This window comes from Falco punctatus (genome assembly GCF_963210335.1).
Source record: "Falco punctatus genome assembly, chromosome: 4".
Taxonomy (NCBI): Eukaryota; Metazoa; Chordata; class Aves; order Falconiformes; family Falconidae; genus Falco; species Falco punctatus.
The window spans coordinates 87402016-87427436 of record NC_137583.1 but is presented as its reverse complement, the minus strand read 5'-3'; the positions used below and the strand labels follow the sequence as shown (position 1 = coordinate 87427436).

Genomic DNA, 25421 nt, shown 5'->3' with positions numbered 1-25421 from the left:
TTTACCTCCAGTTTCCTGGAAAGCTAAAAATATTACATATTTGTGTTTTTCAAGCCAGTGAACAACTGAGCTTTCCAGAAATCATTTCAGGAAAGTAGAAAACACCTCAATTTAAAGAAGCAGCAATGCTCCCTGATTACAGCTGCTATTCAATCATTCCATTTTGTTTCTAGTGTGACGCTCCTGCTTTACAGGAAATATTATGAACAGTGCAAGGCACAGAGAGCCATTTCGTCACCATTGTATTCATCAGCCACATTGTAGTAACACCTAGAGCAGAGCGTGACATTGTGTGATGGTAGGTAGCTGTTGTACTAGTGATCCTTTCTGACTGGCAGCAGATGAGCTATCACAGCAAGCACAGCTGTGGCAGAAGTGTCTGCTCCTATGCAAATAACCCTAATAAAAATGGAAATAAGACAGGTGGAAGATCAGTTTCTTAGTAAGATTGTTCCACAGCGCTCTTCAAAAACCCATCTGTCTTTACAAATAGGGCCTTGCATTCATTTCTGATGACAAATAGGAATTGCATAGTATGGGAGTAACAGAAGCAGAATGCAACTGATGCCAGACCAGCAGTGAAATAGGAGGCTACTCCCATATTGCCCATTTAGAGCATGTACTTGCAGGTGGGTACAAGTTGTAACTTGATAGATGTATCCAGATCTTCTGTTGGTGCTAATCCCTTTGGGCCACTGAGATACCTAGCCAGTATGATGTGACAATTAGAAGCTTTAAAGGTACTGGATTCTGCCTCTACTTTGTCCTTCAAACAGCTGCACTCATGTAACCATGTTAACCATGTACTTCTCTCACCCGACATTACTCCGAGAGTTCCACAGCAAAGCTGATCAACAGACACGGTCATTGCACAGCTATTTTACATTAGGAAACACGTGTCTCTGTGGTGAAATTAAACCTTTCTTTAGTAGAAAGAAGGTTTTTTTCTTGTTTCCTCCTTTAGTATTGATTTGCTGTTTTGCTTAATAAAATATCCTATTTTGCAAAGACAGTAACATAAGCAGAGAAAAGGAAGCAAAATAATCATATTCCCAGCATGTTAATAAAACCCTATGCTGTTGAAAAATGAAGTATTGTATTCCAGAGTTGTAAAATATATAGCAAATACACAGAATAGATGAGAGAGAGCATCTTCAGAAACAGTTGTCTGAGGCTTAAAATCAAGTAGCACAGGGAAAAAACCAGAAATATAACCTACTCAGAAATCACTTCTTCAGGGTAACACAAGACCTTTCACTGTTCCCAGCCTTTGAGTTAGCTGAGGAGCTGAAAGTGAGCATCAGTGATAGATGTGATTGCTTTACGCGTCCTGATGGCAGTCTTCAACTGTACACTATGTATTTATACGGCATATTTTATCAGGACTGTGTTTACTCTTTCACCTTCTAGATTCAATACTTGCTTTTAATTGTGTTTGTCAGGTTACTTATAATGGTTACTTGTCAGGTTATTTATAAAGAGTGAGAGGAGTATACATTGTAAGTTCCCAGGTATTTTAAACTTCTCTTATTACATAACAGAAATTATATTCACTGACCTCTGCTATTTTTTTCTTTTCATGTGTCTTTATTCTTAATAAGTCCAGTGAGTCCTATGATCAAGCTTTTGACATTAACAGGCAGAATACAGATATTATTCTGTTGCCAAGCTTCATTTTTCATTTGGAAGGATCCAACCGAAACAGAGGAGACTGAAAACTCTGTTTTCAACCACAGACATGACTGCAATTGAGGCAGATGAGGAATTGTGGGTTTAGATCTGTAGGAACAGAGGTGGGTCAATAACTGATTTTATTTGGACCACTCGAGTGGTTATCATGCTTTCAGTCCCTGTTGAATATTGGAATAAGTATCCTAGACATGAAAAGTGATACCACGGACCCTCTGAACTGCCCAGTTCTTGCAGCTCCTCCATTCTCCATGAATACCTAAAAAAATCTCAGGATGTGTGTATTTAAACACAGCAAAGAAATCATCACCAGGGCATGGGGTCATGTGGGGACTGCTGGGCGGACTTTGAGTTTGTAGTGCTATGAACCTGCTTAAAAATTAGCTCAGAAAGAACCAGTGCAAAGACTAAACCTCCTATGTCACAGTTTCACCTGTGTGGTTGCACGATGATGTTTCTAGCTCATCAGCCAGCTGGCAGCCATTCAAAGGAGTAAGAAGTTGCTTCCCTGCAGAGCTCTGCCTGCACTCGGGCTATTTGAAATGAGTGTAGTGCAGAGAGTATTTCTGGTGTTCTCTTTCGTGCTTCTTCCATTTCTTCTTTTCACACCACGGTGCACAGTGTGTTGTTTCCTTCTGTGTTTCATTTGTCCTTTTCTTTCCTTTTCTTCTCTCTCATGCAGCAGTCTTTGCTCTGTTGTATATCTGCCTCCTTTTCTTTTCATGCTCCTTGCTCAGCCTTCTCCAAACCATTGCCTGATTAGAACAGCTGGGAAAATGCCATTTTAAGCTGGATCCAAACAACCATTCAAAAAAGTTCAGCTGCTTGGCAGGGCTGAACTGTGGAGGCAGTACTGCCATACTGTGGTAGTTTCTCAGACACATGAACTTTTGCAGAGAGCTGCCCTATCAAAGCAAACAGAACCTCTAGCAATTAATTAATTATTGGAGACGGACACTGCAACACCCTTCAGCTGACATTTTTGTTCATAATTCCAGCTGCTGAATGCTCTGCCTGAAGTTCTCTGTCTCCTCACTTTGAATTAAGGAGTGAAAAGGCCAGCAGCCTTGCTGAGGCAGAGCCAGCTCCAATCCAACCATCCCACTTGACCGTGGGGAGGTGGTAACGTGCCCAGTTTCCCTCTGGAACCACCAAAATCAGACCACATAGTCTTTTGCACTGTCTACAGAACCATCTTGGAGAGTACCATTGTTCATGTCTCTCCTGCTAACCAACTGTTTTAAAGGCTCTTTGCTTCCTATTTCACAAAATTCAACATATTACTTTAAAAAAAAGTGAAAGAAATGGAAAAGTGTATCTTCAAAAAGTCACATTAGCTATTTAGTAAATTGCTTTTCAGCTTCAAAAATCAGTGCATGGGTTCAGAGGTTACTGCCTTGCACCACTAAACAAAGAAAAGTTTACAATTTTCTGGATTAAACCCTTCACTGCGGTTCAAGCAACCGCATTCCTGTACAAAGCGCTCAGAGGAAATAATATTAATAACCCCATATCTCTGCAAGGGAAAAAAGTCCTCCTTAAAAACTGTAAATGTCAGGGGAATAACTGATTCCTGAACGGAGTAACCCTGTACATTCATGTTAGATGCCTGCAGTGGAAAAATTCAGCAATGGAAAGTAGGATGGCCTAAAAGTGAGGCCCAGGCAGTTTAAGATGCATCTGTATTGCCTCTGGAATTCAGCAGGGAAGGTGGCCAGGAAGCTGCTGCTCTGGGAAATAATGGTGAGGGCCATAAAAGGGATGGAAAATGTGTAGATGAGTGTGGCTGTAGGTGTTACGGACTACCAATGACCTCGCTGGTGGGGCCCACTGTCAGAAAGTGGCAGTTTTGCCAGAGTGATGAGGGACAGTTATGACACAAGAGGACGCACTAGGATAAGAAGGCTGACCGCATGGTAAAGGCATTATACAAAGCAAACGATAACTTCACAGTGAATGATAATATTCAAAATAACTTCAATATCTCCTTGTAGAAGCAATGGTGTCAATGATTTCCTCCTATTCCCTCCACCTGACACTGAAAGGGTAACGAAACTTCACAGATACCATGTTACAAATGTCTCTTTATCCACGTTTGTTTTTTTCCTATGTATCAGGCAATGACTTGTGTGTTCACATCAGCCTGTGTGGCAAGGCGAACATAACCCAATAATAACCCAGTCTTCAGCTCTAACTCCAATATCGCCACTTTCTAGTCAAGAACGACACGTTGCAGCAAGTGTCCTGCTGCAAACACAGCACCCATCATTGTCCCATGTGCTTATGGTTTGCAGTATTCTCTAAAAATACCTAATAAAATAACTAGGTATAAAATGAAATCTTACCTATAACTTTTCCTAGGAATAGTGCCTTTGGGGAATTGAACTGAATGTCAGATGCTGTTGGCAGGCTGTAACTCGTTGGAGGATAGTGATCAAGCTAGGGAAAGAGAAAAGAAATAATGAATATTCAAACTGATCCACCTTCTTACAGTGCTGCTGAACAAGGTCTACTTTACGGAGTTTATGCCACCACTTACAACTCTGTCTGATATGCTCTGATTTCATTTTGATAAAGGGAAAATAACAGTTAATACCCCTCCTTCCATATCTGCCACATTCACAGTTCCCAAGACCTGGGAAATACCTGTATTGGACATTTGTTTGTTCTGGTTGCTGTCGAATCATTTCAGCTTTTGCTTGCGTTCTTCAATATAGTTGCTAAAATTAACAACAGCATGAAATATGAGAACAGCTTATTATTTTAATATAAGATTTCCATCTGGGACCTATGTTACTGCTAAAGCTAGATTTATGTAGCTCAGAATCTGAGACTAAAGCAGGTGCTGGGCACTCTCCTTTTCTTCCAGAAATCTCATAAATTAGTAAGACATACTTTTTTGCACTTCATGTTTGTAATTTTCTTGTTGTAAATGTTGTTTGATTTAATTGTGATGACACCTAGTGAAACCTAAACATAAATTCAGGAGTAATCAACTTAGCTAGAGAGTTTAATCTGTAGGAAACTCATACTGTCCCCGATATGACTAAACTATCACATTAAATCAGTACATTTTTTCCTGGTTTTCAACTGTTTAACAGAAAAATGTGAAGAGAGAAGAACGAAATAAATTGCCTATGCTTAGTAATAGCACTACTAAGACTGTTCAATACAGCTCAATAGAGTTTTGATGTTCACATTTCATAAAGGTCATCGGGGTGAATTTTCATCTTTGCTGTTGTTATTTATTTTCTTGGCTTTACGTGTTTATTGCAAAAGCCTAAAGAGGGAAGAACAACAATTGTTTATTTTATTCTGGCTTCGTCTTGGAACAAAACAGGACAGAAACTTATATATGTGATTTAAGACTTTGCAGAGTGTAATAGACTGTGGAAGTAATTCTGGAGAAACCACAACGCTAAAGGGCATACAATTTTTTTCACACATCCTTTTGCCACATTTCTAATTTCAAAACATTAGTAGCTTGGACTAGTTTGCTTTACTGATACTGCAAATGTTCAATTCAGTGGTTAAAAGTAAATGAAGGGCAGATAGTGTAGAACTGAAGGGCTGAATCCCACATTACCCTTCAACACTGTGAGCTCATGTACTTGGAAAGCCTACTGATGTCATGCCCATGAATCTGCAGAAGCAATCATCTTAAAAAAATAGGATAACTGGAAAAGAGGGATCCTGCCTTTCTTATATTACCCCATAAAATTCCAATAAGGGAAGTATATATACATAATAGACAGGAAAAGTTTTCTCTGCAGATGACAAAAGAGGTCTACCAAATACTTATGCTCAGAAATTATTTTTATTTGATCAAAACTATTTTTCATGCTGATTATTGAAAATTTGGCCACGGTTGTTTATTAGCATGACTACTGGCTATTTCTCCAATTTTAACCTGTAGACTTTTGAGGTAAATATATGGGAAAACACAGTTCCATCTTCTTACTCAGAAACTATGAAGTTTCAGTTTGTCCAGGGCATCCTGAGCAGCTTTTCTTGGATTTTTAATGAACATCAGGAATACATATTTTACCTGAATAAGTTATGTAATTTCAAATAAAAAAAGTTATTTTTGAAAGGGTGAGTCAGGCAAATACAAAGGGTTAAAATACAAACCAGATCTCAACCTTAGCCACAGCAGGTCCTACTAAGTACAAACCCCAGTTAAGTGTTTGCTATTGCTTGCCCTGGTGGAAGGGAAATCGGTGTCCCAACACCCAACATCGCAGGTGTCAGACCCATTGTCAATGTGAACTACAGGCATATCAGGTGAAAAAGATACCCTCTTCTTATTTCAGAAGACAAATAGGAATGGCTCAGAGCTGTCATGGTATTTACCATGACATATTACCAGAAACTAAAGGTATAGGCTTTAGAGAGGTCCATCAGCAAAAAAATTGTGAAAAGACTGATCCACAACCCCCTGATTCTCCAGCTGCTCATATGCCAAGACTTTAACCTCATGTAACTTCTTTGCCTGCAGTGGACTTACTTCTGTTACCTTCTCATTGCACAGCATTCATCTTCTAGGTTCTGCTTTTATATTTATGACTTACAACGTGCTGAAGTAACTGATAAAATAACCCGGTGTACCACCATGTACATTGGTATTACCAACAGCATCAACATTTAAGTTCTTCCTTTCCCCAAATGAATCTGGAGCAATGTTTAAATATTTCTTTTTATTATAACTTGGAATCTGAGCACCAGGGTTCATCAGAGCATCATTATCTGATGTTAGATATTAGTATCTGCTAAGATACTAATAGATCATAATAATTATTATCAATCTATCATTTAATTTGTCAATGTATTGTGGGTATCCTAGAGCTGTAGCCATGGTCCAGGTGTCCATTATCACAGTAACTATTAGGAACAAGTAATAAAAAAAGTCATCCCTGCCAATATACAGGCTGCCTCTACTTGCAAATGCTAATTGTGTCTGCAGGACATACTTGAAAATGAAAAGTCAATTTAAATGATGAATTACTGTGAGCTTTTACACTCGTAAATACAGAATATCAAACCCTGCCAGCTGTGATGTGGTGAAATTCCTTTTGTCTCCAGCGTTCAGACTGTGGAAAGGCTGGTCCATAACGGATTAAAAGAGAGGCAGTCTATTAGCTGTGTAAAACCAGAGTTTGTTCCTTTGCAATACCGGGTCCCCACCAGGCTATCCGTCTGGTACAGCAGCAGCTCGGAGGTCTGTGCTTTTACCTTTAAGCTGCTCTATAATTTTGCCCCAGAATATCTAATATATCACCCATCACCCAAAGCTTAGGTTTTGCAGTTCAAGTAATCAAACATGCTATATTAGCTAGGAAGCTCTTTCTGAGGCCACGGTGGAAAATCCTTCAGGAACTGACGGGCATTGCAAACCCCATCTTGCTCTGGCAGGCAAGCTCTCCAGCCTCGTCTTTGCTAGCAAAAATACCTAACAGCAGACACATTAAACCAAGTAAAAATATACCATTACACTATGAGTATGATCCCAAAACAATGATAACATATTTCACCGAATCCCTCAAACTGGTGTGTGGTCATAGGTTGCACATCTCTGGAAACAGGGATGGGGCCAGTGTTTTGGCAGAGGAGCAGAGGGCAGGGAACGAGCACCCTTGCCTTCTCCCTCCTTTTTTTCCCTGATTCCTGTGGGAAATCCCTACACAAACACATCAGGGAGGCAGACTCCTACCCACACCTGCACACTGGAGTCCTCCAGCAGGACTTTTGTGGCAGAGCTCATGGTGAGGGGCTGCAGCAGGGTGTGTCAGTGGCGAGCCCACACAGCTTTCTGGTGCAGCCAAAAGTGAGTCAAAGATACAGGCAGGTGTGCACCCTCTTCCCCTCGCCTTGGAACAGTTTAGTTAGCTGTCATCTTGGCCAGATTGAAAAAAAAAACTCCAACAACAAACTCGTCTCCCCTTGGGACTTCGGTGTGGCAGAGCAACCATCATGTTGCAGAGGCAAAAGAAAAGATCCCGCTGTGTGTGGGAGCAGGGAGAGTGATGCTGCGGGACATTGCAGGCTCTAACAGACACAGCTGGCTAACTGCTTACAATTATCAAACTGACCTCTTGTTCTCAATCCATATCTGAATCTATCTACTCACATATATTTTTTCCAGATCTCACTGAAGTCAAGGAAAGATTTCAGAATGGCTTCAGCTATAAATTTTTTTAAGACTTTAACGACTGCAGTTTTGGGTAGTTTTGATTCCTGGTTGAAATCAATCTCCATTTAAAATCTGTTGATAATTTCCTGGCCTTGCCATCAGTAGCAGCACCCATTTCTATGAGTGACAGAGCCAGCTCCTGCTCCACTGCCAGCTCTGGCATCATGTCCCGTGGGGGAATGCCTGCATCGCTTTCCACTGTGCCCTTCTCTCATCCCAGCACCTGAAATTAAAGGGTGCACCATAAGACAAGAGTGAGGGAATAGTGAGGTTCCTGCCTGCTCGCTGTTATGCCTTGCCTTCGTTCTAGACTAGTGTTATCTAATAACAGAAATATATATTTTTTTTTTCCGGGGCACTTAACCTAGGAACCTAGGATTTCTTTTTAGGTCAGGGAGTTAAAGGACGAAGTTGAATTCTTTTCAAAGCTGTGTGTGACTGCCATCCAGTGGGGGCTCAAGTGCAAGCAGCTGGAACTGAGCAGCCTGCAGTCTTGGGTGTGAAATACTAGGCTATCAATTTAGTGTAAGACACATAGTAAAAAAGGAATTGCTAGCGTCAAATGATATTCGAAAAAAGATATTACATTATGTAATGAAAATTAAATAGAACCTCTGCATACACAGAGGTTGGTGTCATGAATTTGTATTAAATTACAGTTTTTAAATTATATTTAAGATTTTTCATTACAGCTACTTTTCTTTAAAAACTCATTAATTTCATTTGAGCTTAATATAAACACACAGCGTGGCTTTGAGTATTACACAGAAGAAAGCAGTGGCAGTTTCGGAGGAACTTGCAGTTTCAGTTCTCAAGTCACATCATGCCAAGGCAGGCTGCCTTTATCTGAAGTTGCTGGGATTTAAGCAGAAATTCAATAAAATGCTATTTCTTTTAAATTACTGTTCACTTAGATAATAAAACTAATCTTGACGGGACTGCTGAGGTTAAGAGGCATATCAATCTAAGGACAAATATAATGTCTAGATCACCTTAGTAGTCTTGAAAAAAAAAATAAAATATAAGGTATATACACATACACACACATTATGTTCACCCTGTGATAAATCTACATCTGTGTCATTGTCAATCCGGCCTGCATGTGTGTACTGCTATAAAGCTAAGACTTTTCTTTATGTTGAAGACATTTTATATACATAAAAAATAATTCAAAATGATACAGAATAATGATGTTGTAAGGCTTAATCTCACAGCATTTGAAGTCAATACAGTTTGCTATTCACTTCAGTAACAGCAGGATAAAGAAAGCGATGTGTTAGCATCGTGACCAACCAAGGCATTTCTCTTCTGCTCTGCATTATTATGATGACTTAGCACTTGTATTAAAAAGCTTCTCTAGCCCCGGACAAAGGCTTTTTGTGCTAAGTGCTATAATATTGCATGACAAAAAGAAGGTTCCTGCTCAAAAATGCCCACAAAGTTAGAACAGACTAGGCACGAGAGCCCAAGGAAGTAACAAGGTGGCATGCAGGTGGTTAGGTGCAGCTCCCCCAGGTATGACCACAATGCCTGAGAAAGCAGGAAGCTGGCTATGGCAATCCAATAGGGGATATATGACTTCTTAGCGATGAAACGAAGGTGATTATTCCTCTGCTGAAAAGTTAGGAAAAAACTGACAAACAATATTTTTAGTATCGTGATACTTGAAAAAAAAAATTAATACACCAGAAAAGGAGCAGATTCAGGTGGCAAGTGTGTAATTCCTTGGGCTGATCAAAGCCCCTCTTGCTGCAGTTCAGCTCCTTCCTTAACGTGGCACTAGTGCTTCGCTGATCTGTCTCTGCCAGGTTAGTTCCTTCACCCAGGTTACTGTGCAGCCAGAGCAGGGACAAACCAAAGGCTCTAGATAAATAGTGGATCCAGAGAAAAAAGCAGGACCATAAACCCAGCCTTTTTTACTGGCTTAGACTGTCACTGACCTGCAGGCTCACTGCCCATCTGGAACACGGGAGAAGGCACATGCCTTGCCAGCATGATGTAAGGTGAACTTAAGGTTTGCATTGTGCTTTGAGCTCTTCAGCAGGAATGTATATAGAGGTATAGTTAATCCTGTTCTAGGAACCACTCCAAATCACTCTTCCTGGTTTAATGCATTGATTTAGCCTTTTGCAGGTGTTTTTTTTTTTTTGTTTGTTTGTTTTTAAATAAATGTCAACTGCAGTCTTTATTGATAAAGTTTTTTTTTCAGGGATTTAAATTAGAAAGGTGATCCACATGTGGCACAGACACAGAAAAAACAGCTGTATTGCAGAAAAAAACCAAAATAAATACAAAGGGCTTTTTTTGGTTTTCTATTTAAAAATTTGAATCCTTTATGTGCAATAAAGTTGTATATATTCCTGTCGCTGCTGCTGTGATAAATAGTGTCAGGGATAATTTGCCTCACTGTAAAGAAATACAAAAATTGGGACAGAATTTAAATGGAAATGTAGATACATAACTCAAAATGTACCAGAAGCACTGATAAGGAAAAGGACACTATTTAGTCTGGCTGCCTTCAATTGGAACAATTCTCTGATGCTTCTTTCACATATCTGTTGACTTTTTATTGCTCTCTTTAATAGATGAATTACAACAAATGTTAACAGAAGCAATAGCAGGTCATATAATGCCAAGTTATTAAAATTAAAGACATCTACTTCAGGTACCTAAAGATGACTTTCACAGAACATTAATTTGTCCAGTGTGTGCTGCTATAATAGAACGCACCTATTTCACGTGAAGTTTTGACTTTCTTAGGCTTAGCCTTAGGGTCTGAAAACACTTAATGATTCTTTTGTTCTTTCTTCATTTCTTTAATGCCAATAAAAAATAATGCCAAACCAGCAACCATACAGGCCAAGGAAAACACACATTCGTTACTGGAACAACATTATAGAAGGAAATAGTCTCAATCTAAGGCAATGTACGTAACACGTGCTGCGAGGGGGTAGGTGGGCTGGTACACACTGCAGACCTTTGCTCTGCTCCGCTCCACAGGCTGGCGAGCTCTCGAGCTGCACCACACTCCCTGGTGCTCTGCATGCCCTAGCTTTATTGTCCAGGGACAGGACAGTGTAGGGTGAGGAAGGCATATCCCTTTGGGTCTTAGTCATGATATGTGGCCTAGGGATGGCCGAAAGGTAGGATAAGACAACTGAAAAATCCCTCTGAACCCAGCAATACAGGCTCTGCTGAAAAGATGTGAGAAAGATGGACATGTGGAAGAGTTCCTCTCCTACAGAGTGGTTTCCCAGAACAGATAGTATGTTCTTCCAAAAGGCCTCAAGGTTTGAAACTGTCTCAGCTGATGCAGAGAGAAGGTAAAACTTTTGAAAAGATACATACTTCAGCACCTGTCCCTGCCCTTCTGCAGCAGCTGCGGGGAAGGCTCAGCATTCACAGCCACGGAGCCCCAGGGTGAGATGCTGTCCCCAGGTGGAGCTTTGGGGTCATGTTTTCCCCACTGTACATCTGCCACTAAGAGAAAGATCTGACTCATGTTCTGGTCTTCAGGGTAGGGATATTCCACCCTATCATTTGCCAATGAGTGAGAGGAGTTCTTGTTTATTGAAAACATTTTGTCTGACTTTCAGCCAGCTGGGATACGATGGGGATGTGCTGACTTGGCAGGTGCCACTGCCCAGCTCCGCCATGCACAAGACAGAAGAAACAGTTCCTTTATGAGCTTCCTGCCTACCCATAACTGCCGTCTGTACCTGAAAGATTGTAAGTCACACTGTAAAATAAAGAAGTTGTGTCAATTCAGTGAAGGATAAAATCAACAAAAGTGCTAGGAGCTCAGGGGCATCCTGTGTGCACAAAAGAACAGGTGAGAAAATTATTAATCAGTGAATTATTCATTCATTTCTGATTCTGAGGCATATGATTTAAATTCTGTTCAGCTGTTTCTTGCTGTTGTTTACAGACTCTTTTGAGAATTGAACACCTTGTCTTCTGCAACATCAGTAAAATCATTATATTTGGAGGGAATTTGACATGCAAAGATCAGAGTCAGTATTTCTTTATATTTTGGAAAACAGTTGGAGTTTAGGGTTCTAGGAATTGGATACTATATCAATATAAGTTTTGTTTTATTTTCAAAATTTCTCATATCAATACCTTTTCATGCTAGTTTGTCACCTATTTGTGAAAAAAAACACCACCCTGTATTTTCAAATCTGAGCAAAACCCACCTCTTGGTGACTTCTGATTGAAAAAAGAGCTTAGCAGCTATGGGTAAACTGAGGGCTAATGCATTAAACATGCAGATGTAACAGATGATTCTGCTGTAGAAAATGGTCTGAGTTTGCCTTTCTTTTGCACCTGCCTTTCCAGTAATACATTGCCAGTGCAGAATGGCAACGTGTAGTAGAAATGATGTATCTCTAGGGATTTAAAATAATTCATTTCAGCAGGAAGGCCTTTACTATTAATAGAAACATTGATTTATTTTTTTTTCCCTGAATCAAAACCTGCTTGGAAATTTATTAAATGAACTTTGAATATAATATAATTACCTGATTATTAGGAAAAAAGCAGAGGGTTACAGTTGCATTGATATTACCTATGGTTTACATATTTACCTGTGGTTAATGTCCTGGATATTTAAAACATGTTTTATTCATGCCAACTTCTACAGAGTTTGTAATACTGTCTAGCTGTTTTCTTCCGAATTACAAACAGTACTTCCCCATTCCCTACCAGCCAGCGAAATGCTAGTTAAACCAGTCTTCAAATCGGTCAGAAATCTAGACTATTTGCAGCACTGTCCAAAGGGTGCTGTGGCAGCAGGTTTGCCCGGAAAATGAAGGAAATAAATAAATAAATATGGCATTTCTAAATTGTTTTGATGGCATAGCTACCATTAACATGCTATGGTAAAGGTTTTCAAAATGTGACTTAATGGCAGAATTTTCAGAGAAGTGTTATAAAATTGATTTATGCCTCAAAAATTATAGACTTCTGACGGTAAACTAAAATAGTTCAATCTATTTAGCTTCTTACAGACAAGATGAAAAGATGTTTTAATCAGCATCTCTAAGAAAGTGTGTTGGGGAATGACACCTGACACCAAACAATTCTTTCATCGATCAGGCATAGACTCCAAGATCCCAAAGTTAAATGCTGAAGGCTGCAGAATTCAAACTATAAATTGGGTGCAAATCCTTTAGAGGAATGGCACTTAACCATTGGAAGATGTGGCCAAAGGATATGGTAAATTTTCTATCATTTGAAGTCTTTAAAGCTAGATAAAATGTCTTTCTAGAAAATGTGTTATACTGCTATGATTAGTTTTCCAGCTAGCTGCAGAAAATCATTTGGTGACATTTTATAGCCTCTGTTAAGAAAGAGCTCAAACAGAGTGATCATATTCTGTTGAGGCTTCAAATTATACGAAACACGATAGTTAGGTATGATTCTACAGCAACAATAATGATACGAGGTGAAATTATAGCCTCACTGAAGCCTATGAGAAAGTTCCCACTCCCTTTAATGAGACCAAAATTTATTCTATAATTATAAAAATCTTTGATATATTCATTGCATTTAAGCTTGGGATTATATGTAGACTGCTTTGCCCCACTTCACTCATTTTATTTTATACTTTGTATTAGTTTTGAATTACGTTTGTATGATTTACATTTTTTAAGCATCTAGGAGTTTGCAAATGTTATCTTTTTTTTAAGTAGTGCAGAGTTTGAAATGGAAATCAGAGAATGGACTTGGAAAAACTCTGTTTCTTCTTGGTTTCATTTGGGTAAGGGTCAAATATTTCATTGATTATTTTTCACCGAAGATGGGTATTTCTCCTGCTTGCCTCTGGTGAAGCTGGAAAATGGAGATCCATGTAAACAAATTTTCTGGATTACTCTCAACCCTACAAACAGATGACTTCAGGTCAAGATTTCCATGAAGCCTCATTATTAAGTTCACTTTCAATGCATTCAGCAATTAACATCGTGAACATGTGCTATTGTTGCGTATAGCCTCTCTACCGCAGTTCTCCATATAGTTCAAGCCTGAAAGAGAGAACTGCCAGCTATCCTTCCGTATGGTCTTCTGGGCAGGTGTGTGCTGGCTGCTGACGGTTGTCCTGGAAGGATATGGATGGGTTTGGGACACTGGAGTCTTGGAGAAGTTGCTCAGGTCTAATACTTTTCAGGAACAAAGAAGGCTGTAACGCCTAACCCATCCCTAGCACTGGCTTTAAAGCAGCATGAAGAACTGGCTATCTGTTGGGAATGCACAAGGATGTCTTAGTACGGAAGCTGAAAGGCACGATCCAAGTCTGTTGACAATCAACTTTATTTGCCTGAAAATTAAAGCACATCATATGGTTTGGGTGTGGTTGTTTTTTTTTACTTTTTTTTTTTTTTCTTTTTTTTTTTTCCTTTTTCCTTTCTTTTTTTCTTTGCAACATGCTGACATAACTTTGTGCAACAGACTAGAAAAGTCTCTGATTCAGATTCCACACTTATTTTATTCTGGGACACAGATAGAGGCAGGAGGTATGAGACTTGCACTAAGGATGCAACTGTTGCAGTTCTTGAAGGGACAATTTAAAGCCTGCTGGAGTCCATGGAAGGCCTTTCGTTGGCTTCAATGGGCTTTGGATCAGAACCTCTGCTATGGAGTTTTTGTCCTTGAAGTTCTTAAAAGAAGATTTTACTGATGTGTGAATGATGTTAATCACCCATGAACACTTGGTAAAGAGTGATCTGGTTTTTATGATATGAAAAATACCCTGCTGAAGCATGAAACCTTTTAATGAAGTCAAACAAAGTAAAACTTGCCCTCTGTGACCTAAAGCTCAGTTCTTGAAATGTCATTTACTGGGATAATGCATTCCCCATCTGTCAGTCTGGGCTTTTGCTTGCCACAGGTGAACTAATGCAGCCTTGGAGGTGTGCCACAGTTTACTAGTAGCTGGTATTTTACTAGAGGGGAGAGCTAGGAATTCTTATTAGCAAATGTTAATATTGCCCACCTCGTGGAAATAACAGTAAGCAAATCTTTGTCCTTGAATTTATGTCTTTTGGTTTTTCTACCACTGAAGTCAGTTGTATATCCTTCATCTTGTCCCTGAGAAACCACTAGCATCGCAAATAGGAGCTTTTTATTTAATGTAGGACTAATTATTGATTTGACTGCTGTCAGTGAACGTAGAAAACGGAAATATAAAAACCTTTTGACAGAGTCTTTGTTACCACCTTTTGTCTTGACTGTTGGTATGTTAGGAATAGAGATGCAATCCTAACGAAAACAATTCACACTAAATATTTGTTCTTGTTTCTTACCGTATGGATACACAATATTGCGGATATGTGCATTTCAAAGCCCACTTCAAATTCTGGTTGATTGGACAGTAACTGTGATTTTATGTAAGTAACCAGTGCTCTCCTTGTCTGCCAGCATCAGGTGAGGTCTCACGGAGTTCAACAGTGTGTCTTTTACTGTATTTATACACAAGTGAAACTCCTGAGAATCATGCTAAAACTTCAGTTTGCATAGTTCGTATGGTAGCAATTTATTGCCTGGCTGCAGATTTTTTAAGTCTCTCTGGCATTACAGGGTTATTACAGTAAGTTAGAAAGACAGGTATTCTAAGTATGAACTTGCTATTAAGATCTCAAAAATACTGAGTGCTCTTGAATTGAGGCTTTGATGAGAAATAAATCTTTCTCATGACACTTTTATGCCATGTAGAGATGTGGCAGTGTGAGCAACAGCACCTGGCAAGCAAGCTGTCTTCTTTAAAAGCAAGCAAACCAGCTGCTCATCAGGTTGGAGAAGGATTTAGCAGGAAATAAAAGTCTACTCAAATGTTCATTGCTCAGATCTGCAAGAGAAAACTCATAGGTTACAATTTGTCTGCTGGATACTGAGAAAAATAGTATTTATATCTTCTGTATTTTCAAACACTGGGAAGAGTTTATCTTTGAAAACAGGACTCATTTTCAAGTGAACAATCTGCTTAACAGATCCATTTTGGTTCATATCAGTTCTCAAATTTACAGAATGTAACCGGATAAGTAACAAAATCAACTCCCTTATGGAGAACAAACAAAACCTGATAGATCTTCTGTTTCAGGATATAGTAGGGGTAAGATTTCTGGATTTGCTTTGTATGGGTCCCTCCATTCCCTATTCTTGCATATGCAGCAGACAGATTGTCTCATTTAATAAGCCTCCAATGTATCTGCTTTCTGGTAACATAAACCAGCTGTGTTTTAAGCACACTGACCAGATTAAGACATTTTTTACCCCAGTAGAGCAATGCTAACCAAAATGTTTCTGGCTTTTCAAAGCCAGATAGGTAGTGGTCTCACAAAACACTGGGGAAAAAACCCTGACAGACCCCAAATGTAGGCGAGCTGACGCAAGGCTGGCGTACTGAACTGTGTATGTACTTTCCAACTGGGCAAGGTGTCTCAACCGATCCCTTCAGAAAATCATTTATTTCATTTTACATCTGGCTAAATCAGCCAGCTATGACTCCATAGGAAACATGCCATACCTCCCCAAACCAGAAGCATTTAACAGCAGAAGGGTACCGAACTGTAGGTCTTCTTTAGCTTCCATTTAGCAGTAAGAGAAATAAATCCAAATGTAATAGCATGCAAGAAAGATGCATATATCCAAATGTGTTTGGATCCAAGATGCATCCAAAAGTGTTTGGATCAGGTATCACCTGAATATTTTTTAGGTTATCTGGCATTTTGCAAATAATTTTATGACAATTCTACTTCAATGTATTCAGTGTTATTCTGAGTAGTGAGAACCTCCGCCAAATGAAACTGTAATGCACTGAAGAGGTTTCCTTTTGATGCCTTAAAATAATAACTGGCAGGGATCTACTTTAATCCTTAGGTAGATAATACTGTGACAGCTACTATCCTTCACCCTTTGGCTTGGTTCCCAAGGAGACTTCCCCTGTTTATATTTCACTTGTTACTGGTTTTGGTTTGCTTCTCATGGACTCTCAAACCCAGATTAATCTATCCCTTCCACCTGACTCCCCTGCCAACCAAATTATCCTCATACCCTGCTGCAATCTTCATGTTTGCAGATATGACAACCAGGGAAGGAAGACAGTGCTGTAATGACCACAGAGAGAAAGCTGCCTAGAAATATTGATTGCTTCTTGCAGCACTCTCCTCTGTTATTTAAATAGTATTATACTACCTCAAAGGTTTGTAAACTGAGATACGGGGAGGTGAAGTTCCTGCCTGTGCTGTATCAAAACCTAAATAAGCCAGAGCTACGTGCCTTCACTAATACGCTGTCTCAGACTCCTGTCACACAAACACTTCAGCATCTGCTCATCTTTGCAGAACAGCTCTTCTGATTTCACTGGACTGCAGGGTAAATTTAAATTTAAAGACATTCTCATTTGCAGACTCAGGACTTATGGCACGCTATTTAGTTGTCTGTATGTCAGGCTCTACCGCCATTTAAGATGCTGCAGGGTACCCCTCCTGGCTTCCAGGTTGGAATGGTGCGGGTTTACCCTAAGTCCCATGTTATCTATCAGTCCAGATGTCTCTGATGCCCTCAAGCATCTACAGTGACACCTGTATTAGCCCAGCTGTCATCATGCTAGCATGAGCATTTCAGAACAACATGACTTGATGCAGTAGAGGGAAAGAATATCTTCTGTTAACTCCTAGGAGCACGATCAGCAGGCAGAACCTGATCTACTGTACTTCTGATTTCCTAAATCACACTGATTTCTTCAGAGGCATGGAGACTCTCTAAGCTTCAAGCACCAAGTCATGGAACCAACGCACGCACAGCTTACCTGCAGTACTATGTCCCGTCCACTCCGCGTGATGTTAACAGTGTGGGGCTGTCCATTAGCCATGTTTCTGTGGTCCACATCAATGTTATATGGCTCTTTGGTGCCTCCTAGGCTGTAACGAATTTGCAGATTCCCTAGTGAAAGAAATGTGAAAAGCACCCTCAGGTGTTTTGATCTTTATTCACCAGCTGTTTTCCCCTCTTCATTTCCACATACACCTGTTCACATTTTACACTTAAATTGCTCTCAGAGCTGGTCTCTGCAGTAGGAAAAGAGATAGTGGTTGAGATTATAGAGCTGCTGGGCTGAAACTGGCTTCTAGTTTATAGCCCAGAAGTGTGACAATGACCAGCATCTCAAAACCAAAGTGTCTGCAAACATCCCAGAGTGCAAACCACACAAATAAGAGCTGTGCCTTGAACAATATGGACAATTGGTACAGATCTGAGCACATCAAGTGGCACTGTGTTGTTGAGAGTATTATCTTTGCTGCAGTCAAATTCTTTGAAGTAAAACAAAGAATGATGTTTTCTAACGAATCAACCATTGATATGCATTGAATAAAGGCAAAATTACAACAAATTAACAGTGACACATAATGCACACAGGGGACTTTCTTGCTCTCACAGTTAATTGTTGTTGACGGGTGACCGTCTGGACTTTTATGGAAATTTAATATAAGGTGAGATGAAAACCTCAGGTTATATTGTTAGAAAAGTATAGTTAAAAGTGGTTAGTTGATATTCATGACATACTGCCAGAGAGAGAGATTTTTTGTCTGCTCTTCATAACAAGTTTTAATATTTGATTAAAATGAAGGATATTTGAAAAGGGAAATGCAGACCCCACTATTGATAAAAACCGGAAAAAATCTGGCCCAAAAGAGCAGCCCTAGACCTTTATAACTATCGTTTAGATGTCTGAAATGGGATTTCTGTCATGTACCTTCTTTCTTCCCCATGAAGGGGAAAAAATGAGTCGCATGTAGAATACTTATATTAACTTATCCCATAAAAGAGAACAGCAGTAAAAACATCCTAATTAAGATTTTCATAAGGCACTAAGGCACTATTTGGAATCAAAGTATATTCAGTTTACATACAGTTTTAATACTGTAACAGCAAATGATCCATATCCAACCTTCAGCCATCACCAAATATTTAGGACCTTATATACTGTGCTGTATCCATATTTAAGCCACCTCAGTGGGTATCCAGATTTTAAGAACAGTACATTACACTTTCCACTGACTACTGGTGATACTGCCATGAGTTCAGCAGTTAAGGTAACTAGATGTGGATGCCTGCTTGTCCCCTCCAAAATGCTAGTTCATGGCACGGATCTGTTACAGCATGTTTTTCAGGTGGTCGTGGATTTCTGTTCTGTTTTGAAAGAGAAGGTTGGCTAATGAAACCCCACCAAACTGAACAGTTAAATCTAGTACAAGTGCAATACAGGTTCGGGTCCCATGTACTTTATTTTTACATGAAAAGGGTGAAGAGACTTTCTCATTAATTCAGAGCTTCAGCTGAATGTCACGCTGGTGTTATTATCAATTGTGCCTTCAATGGAGAGACCCCAGAGCAGTTGCTTACCGGATGGCTTGACAAGCACAGCCATGAAGTCCTGGGTATAGGAGCTGATGTACAATAAGACACAAGGGGACTTGGTGGTACTGAAGCTGAAGCTGAGCGCTTCTTTATTCAAGTTGAGATCAGGCGCTGTGGTCTCAGGATCCGTAGAACTCAAAAGTGTTCGGCTAACTAAATCCTTCACGCTAGTCCCTGGGGAGTGGAAGTTGTAACGAAGCCACATTCCCTCTTCAAAGAATGCTCCAACATCTTGAACATAAAAGAAAAAAAAAAGAAAAAGAAAAAGAGAAATTAAACATACTGACACCTTTTGGTTGAAACATACTACTACGGACTTAATCATTACTAATCTGTGCATGCTTCTATTGCTGCATTCTTTAAGCACATTGACAATATTTAGGTCAAGAGCCTCACTGTTTTCCAATAAGAATGAAGAAGAAAATCTCCATTTTATTTGTGGGTACCTGGATCCCCAGAGCAAAGGAAAGATTTCCTTCGGGTCACACAGAAAGTCCATACTTACATTGCATATATACAGTACTACAGAGCAGAAGAACCCCACTTTAGATTTATTCTCACTGAACTCTTGCAGCTGATAATGCTCCAAAAAGGGAGATATGAGGAAGGGAGATTTAAGGAACACAGTAAGTAAACACTGTCAAGGAAAAGGAAAATCAGCAATTCTGATCAGCAAATTTGAGTGGATTTGGAAGGACCTCACAAAGGAATGATGGCAATTCTAGCACCTGAAAGATATGAAATAGGATTGGACACAATGCGAGAAAGCTCTCCAATGCTAGCACAATTCTTCATGAAAACTGGATGGAGTTCACAAGGATGCCCTTATGGGGAGAGAAAATTAACGAGTGAGCTTCAGAACAAGGCAAGAGATGCCTGAACTGCAGTTCCCAGGAGGTGCTACCCAGGCAAAGTTTTCAAACCAACCTGAGACAAAATGTCATGTTTTAACACTCTTGACAGAAAATGAAACTACTTTTGGCAGAACTAATACTTCCAGCTGAAAAAGCATTGTTATTACTTCTCATAATATTGCAGCCCTGCCTATTTCTTAACATTAAAAACATAATTCAGAGTTGACATTCTTACAGTGAAGGATGATTTTGACAGCCTCCTGTGGGAATCACAGCACAGTTCCCTGCCATTGGAAGTGTGTAACCTGTGAAATCTTTTTGGGCTCGCTGGACTGGCTTCCTATGGCAGCCATTCATTGAGTGACACTGTGGTCCCGGATAGACTTTGCTGTCTGGGACAAAGTCATTAAAGGAAGTTTTTAAATTACATGTGAGCTTCATTAAGAAAGCATGTTTATGAATATTTCATAAAGGATTAAAGAATGATAAATAAAGATTATGACCATAGCATACGAGTACTGTATTTAAAGAATGGTTATAAGTAATGTTTAAAGAGGCGAGCAGTCTTTTAAATTTTTTTTCATCATTTACTACCTTCCTACAATGCCACAAAGGTGCCACAGACTGGTACAAAATTGCCCAGCTAAACTTCTGAAAAATAAATACTCTGTTTATTTTAAAAGAAATCAAATTTTTATTCTCTTTTAGCATTTGAAGTCTTCACACAATTCTAAGCAAAGGCTTTATCACAAAACACATGAAGCAAGATGTCCATTTTGCAAGCTGTGCAATGACACAGAGCAAGTTAGGAAAGAGCCTGCAGACTTTATTCAGAGTAGATGAGCAGAGAAAAGATAAGAAGACAGGTAAAATTATAATAGACTTTATTGATGCTCCTTTCCAGAATTTTGCTAAATCTAGTGCTGGAAAAGTTCTGTTTTCCTGTTACCATACAAAAGGTCTCCAAAATTCAAAATATCATAGTCACTCTCACCATGTGGCCACATTAAACATGAAGTCAAGTTGTGGTCTCAAGACGCTATAAATTATTTGATCATTCGGATAGATTTATAACTGCCATTTTACAGGTAAAACCTTAAATCACCTTGAAATAGTTACGGGAGAGGCAATTCTGTTTAACAGCTATATTTTGCAGGAGACTCAGCTTAAGTGCTCCTGGATTAAAAGTGAAAGGGTCCTATCCTGCAAATACTTCCCCAAATTGTGACGCCTTCTGCCTTTAACAGCAGTGTTGAAAACCGGTGTTAGCACTTACAAATCTAAAGCAGCATATGCTGTAGCTCTAACTATTTACAAGACTGGCTTAAAAGTATCCCTGTGCCCACTAATGTATTCTGCTTCTGGCTCACACCAGCTGCTCCATGGGCAGCTGCCGTCACGGTGCCGCCGCTGTGCTGGGCAGCCTGGCCGTCTGACACTGCTGCTCCGCTGCCAGGGACCATGGCCCCTGCCCAGGCTCTGTGCATGCACGAGCACCTTGATGCAGAATTATTTTCGCCTGCTTGTCATGCTGTTTGTTTTAGGAGCAATTTTCGGGATTGCCTAGCACTATGCTTGCCCAGGGCCTCACACACTGGGAATACCAGGACCTCCAGTCCTGACCTCAGCGCTGCGCTGGGGCTGAACTGGAAAACGTGCAATGCATTTTTCCAGAGCTGTAAACATTATGAATTGCTACTTTAAATGTTTGTTACTACAAAGAAAGTTAAGTAAATGGTATTCTCGGAAGTGGCAAGATGTTTTTTCCTAACGGGTTTCACGACAGAGCAAAGACTGTTCTGTATGTTTAACTTGATTTGTGCTGAGAAAACCGTTTTCAGTATAGCTTCATGATTTCAGGCATACAAGCTATTGTAATGAGCCTTGAAATTCTCCTCACACGCACACCACTCTTTGAAGAGGAAGGATAAGAGGCAGGTTCACTTGGGCTGTGTGAGTATATCAGGCCCTCAACAGGAAGATATTGAATCCCCTCAAGTTCCAGCTCAGCAAAGAGGTTGATGCATGTGATTAGGCTCTCCACTGAACGAAGCTGAAGTCCTTGCAGCAGAACAGCAAAATGCTCAGCAGCTCACAGGAGCAAGCTGTTTCAACTGTTAGGCAATACTAGAAAAAGCTAAAAGATAATTTTCTCTATATTGAACACAGCTGTAAGATAACTTAGAAATGCTGAGGGACGATCAGTGAAAAAAGTCTCTACTCAGAGGTCACAAGCGTATCATCTTCCTGAAGCTCTGATAGAAGGAATATCAAAGTCCTTCATTCAGAAAACCATTCAAGCTGTCTGAATGAAATGGGTAAAATGCAGCACAAAACCTGCTGCTGAAACGTGGGGGCGGTTTCCATGGACGACCCTCTGCTTTCTTTTGTACTATTTCAAACGCTATTGGAACAGATGGCTTGTGGGAGATCAGGCAGAAGGCGTAGCGAAGGGTTCCTCAGCAAACTGCCCTTTTGATGCAGAAGCCTTGGGGAAATGAATGTGGTGGGAGCAGAGCAGTTTTCTTTGGAAAGCAGTACCCACTTCTACAGCAATATGCAGTGTGCTCATCCTCTGTTGACAGCCTTTGCAAATATATACAGCTCGGGCTTGCTTTGCAGAGGAACCCAGAAGTGGAACCGTGGATAATTAGAAACGATTTTATCCAGCAAGATGCACGCCCCCAGGATGAACAACATATACTGTACAAAATTGTCTGGCTTCAAGAAAAGGGACGAAGCAAAAGCTGATCCAGGTCTACTACACAAAATGCACACGTACCCAGAACTATCAAACTTATTTTGAAGGTTACGATTCTTTGGTCATCTCCCCACTCTCCCTTTTCCCACTCAGTTACTTTTATTTGTACACTCTCATTCTATCTGGGATCAGGAGTATTGAAAGATTGGAGGAAAAAGGCAAATAGCATGTGCATGCACACACACGCACTATTTCTGTTACAAAAATTCCACAATCTCAGGACATTTCTGCGCCTCTGTTGTAGACCTAAGAAAATATAAGTAGGAACCTGATTCTCCTTTGCTGCTGGTTTAACATCAGTGAAATATCAGTGTTGCTTGTTCTCTTCTCAGGTATTTATAATGATTCTGGTAGCTGTGCACTCAGTTACACTCAGAACTTGTCTTCTTTCTCCGTTACTTTCTCCTCACCTGTGAAAAGCATGGCCAGCATGGCACAAGTGTGGCTGAACCCAGCTTCAGCAAGATTTTCTGTCTGCAGGTGAGTGTATAGAAGATACACTGAACAGTGATTGAATTGGCTCCGTGCTGACAGCTGGGATAGCAATGTCAATAGGTAAGATCATGAATCAAGTGCAATATAGTACTCTGAATAAATAAAGCAGCAACAGATCTGTGGAGCTGCCAAAAAAATCCCCAAACCCAACCCCCCTAAAAAACGCCAAAACACATCCCCAGCCCCACCCCCACCCCGACTTCAACACAGGAGCTCTTCAAGAGTGGCACTGTAAAAGGTGGAATCTACCTTCTGCAACAGCATGCTGTTGCTGGCTCACAAGTGCCACCTCACCTTTTTCCAAGTGAACCCAAGACCTGGCTTCTGTCGCCTTCTACCTGGAGGGCAAGGAGAAAGCAATGCTGGTTCCTTCTCTGGTATTACTGCACTTGGCTTTTTTGAAGCTGCACCTTCAAAGCAATCTTATTAACATGCAGTAATGGGGTAAGATCCTTGCCTTACAGAAGCTGGAGACAAACCCCTGGCAGCTATTAAGCTTGGCCAGGACACATGAAAGCTGCAGCAGAGAAGGGTTCTCCCCTCTGGCTCACGAAGCTGGCTGAGATGCCTTCTTATAGCTGTAGGCACGTCCCAGCTGCAGGCCCTAAATGCCTCCTTGGCCATGCTCAGATTTGGTAAATTAAAAATATTATTCTCTGATGCTGCTTGCCAATGCTTGATGCTATGTCTTCCCTGCATGGAGTTCTGGATGTAAAAAAACCCATTTTCAAACTTCTAAGGACAGACAGTCACCATTGGCAGTCTAACATGCTCTGCATGTACAAGGATTGTCAGGGCAACGTAGACAGTGCTCAAAGTGCCGATGCACATTTTTTTTCCTTTTTGATTTCTCATGTCGTTATGAATGTTGAATATAGATTAAGTAGAGCTTGCTTGCCTGGCTTGTGGCTAAAACGTGCTAGAGAGCACCAGAAATTGCAGCTACTTCCAGGCTGCCAGCACAAGACGAAGACAGTTTGCTGAGATACGTCCTGGCCATAGGGCATCAGCAAAGGGTCAGAATCTCACAGCTGCTCATCTGGGAGAGAATTTACTTTGAGTGCTCTGAAGATGGTAATGCTTATCATTTATCTGGTTAATTCACTCAATGTTTTATTTTACCTTCAGGCTCACGCTATTTAGTTTGTGAAAGCAAGAAGCACAGATTTAAAGGTTTTGTCCTACATCCTCGGGTCTCGTAATCTGGCTGCCATTACTGTAATAATGTGATGCACATTTGAATTTTCTACGTGTGGAGTAAAATACCAAGATACAGCAATTGCTTGTTGGCATTAATAGAATACAAATCCACTGAGAGTTTGCTGCTTCTGTGTGCATATATCAGTATCCAGGACAAAAAACAGCTCTCTTGAACAAATGACCATCAGAATCAGGGCATATGTAAAATAATGTGCACCAAGGATACGATGGGCCTGATCGTAAATCCATGCAAAGTTTCTTGCTATCATCAGTAGAATAGGATGAGTGCCACAGAAGATGGGGTTAAACCACCTGATTCATTACATCTTCAAGCCTCCCTAGTCAATGCTGACAGGTAGATTCTGTTGGGAAGCAGCCTGGCATACCTAAGCAAGGTTGTGATCTGAACCTTCTTTTGCAGTAGCCCTGTAAAGCAGCTGTCTTTTAATCATACCTTGCTATACCTGGAAAGAAGTGCACATGCCAAGTAAAAGCTAAAAATGCCAGGAAAATCACATCTGCGTTTCATCCTGCACTGGTGTGAGATTACTATAGCTCTTCCTATAGCTACAGCCGCTTGCACTCGTGTCTAGGACAGCACGCTCAGAATAAGGGAATGGTAACCTGTATTGTGTATTCTCTTCTGGATCTAAATGAAAAGACAGCTCCCTCTCTAATGGAAATACCCATAATGGTTAAACCCCCCCCGAATCAAACAGGAGGGATGAAGAAAAATGTAATGGCAAACATACAACAGGTTTCCCGATGGCCTGCTAGCAAGTCTTTGGAGGCACTCCTTAGGTAACCTCAGAGAAAA

The 25421-nt window shown here is 40.3% G+C and overlaps 1 protein-coding gene across 1 annotated transcript in view; it reads right to left on the bottom strand.

Annotated features, from left to right (window-relative positions):
* The window catches only part of CNTNAP2 (contactin associated protein 2), a 1227711-nt gene that overhangs the window by 62013 nt on the left and 1140277 nt on the right, over positions 1-25421 (bottom strand). The window contains exons 20-22 of the mRNA XM_080386067.1: positions 19280-19525; positions 17685-17818; positions 4035-4128 (exon numbers count right to left, since the gene is read on the bottom strand). Of these exons, the coding sequence (XP_080242193.1) occupies positions 4035-4128; positions 17685-17818; positions 19280-19525 (474 nt within the window). The remainder of the gene's footprint in view (positions 1-4034; positions 4129-17684; positions 17819-19279; positions 19526-25421) is intronic.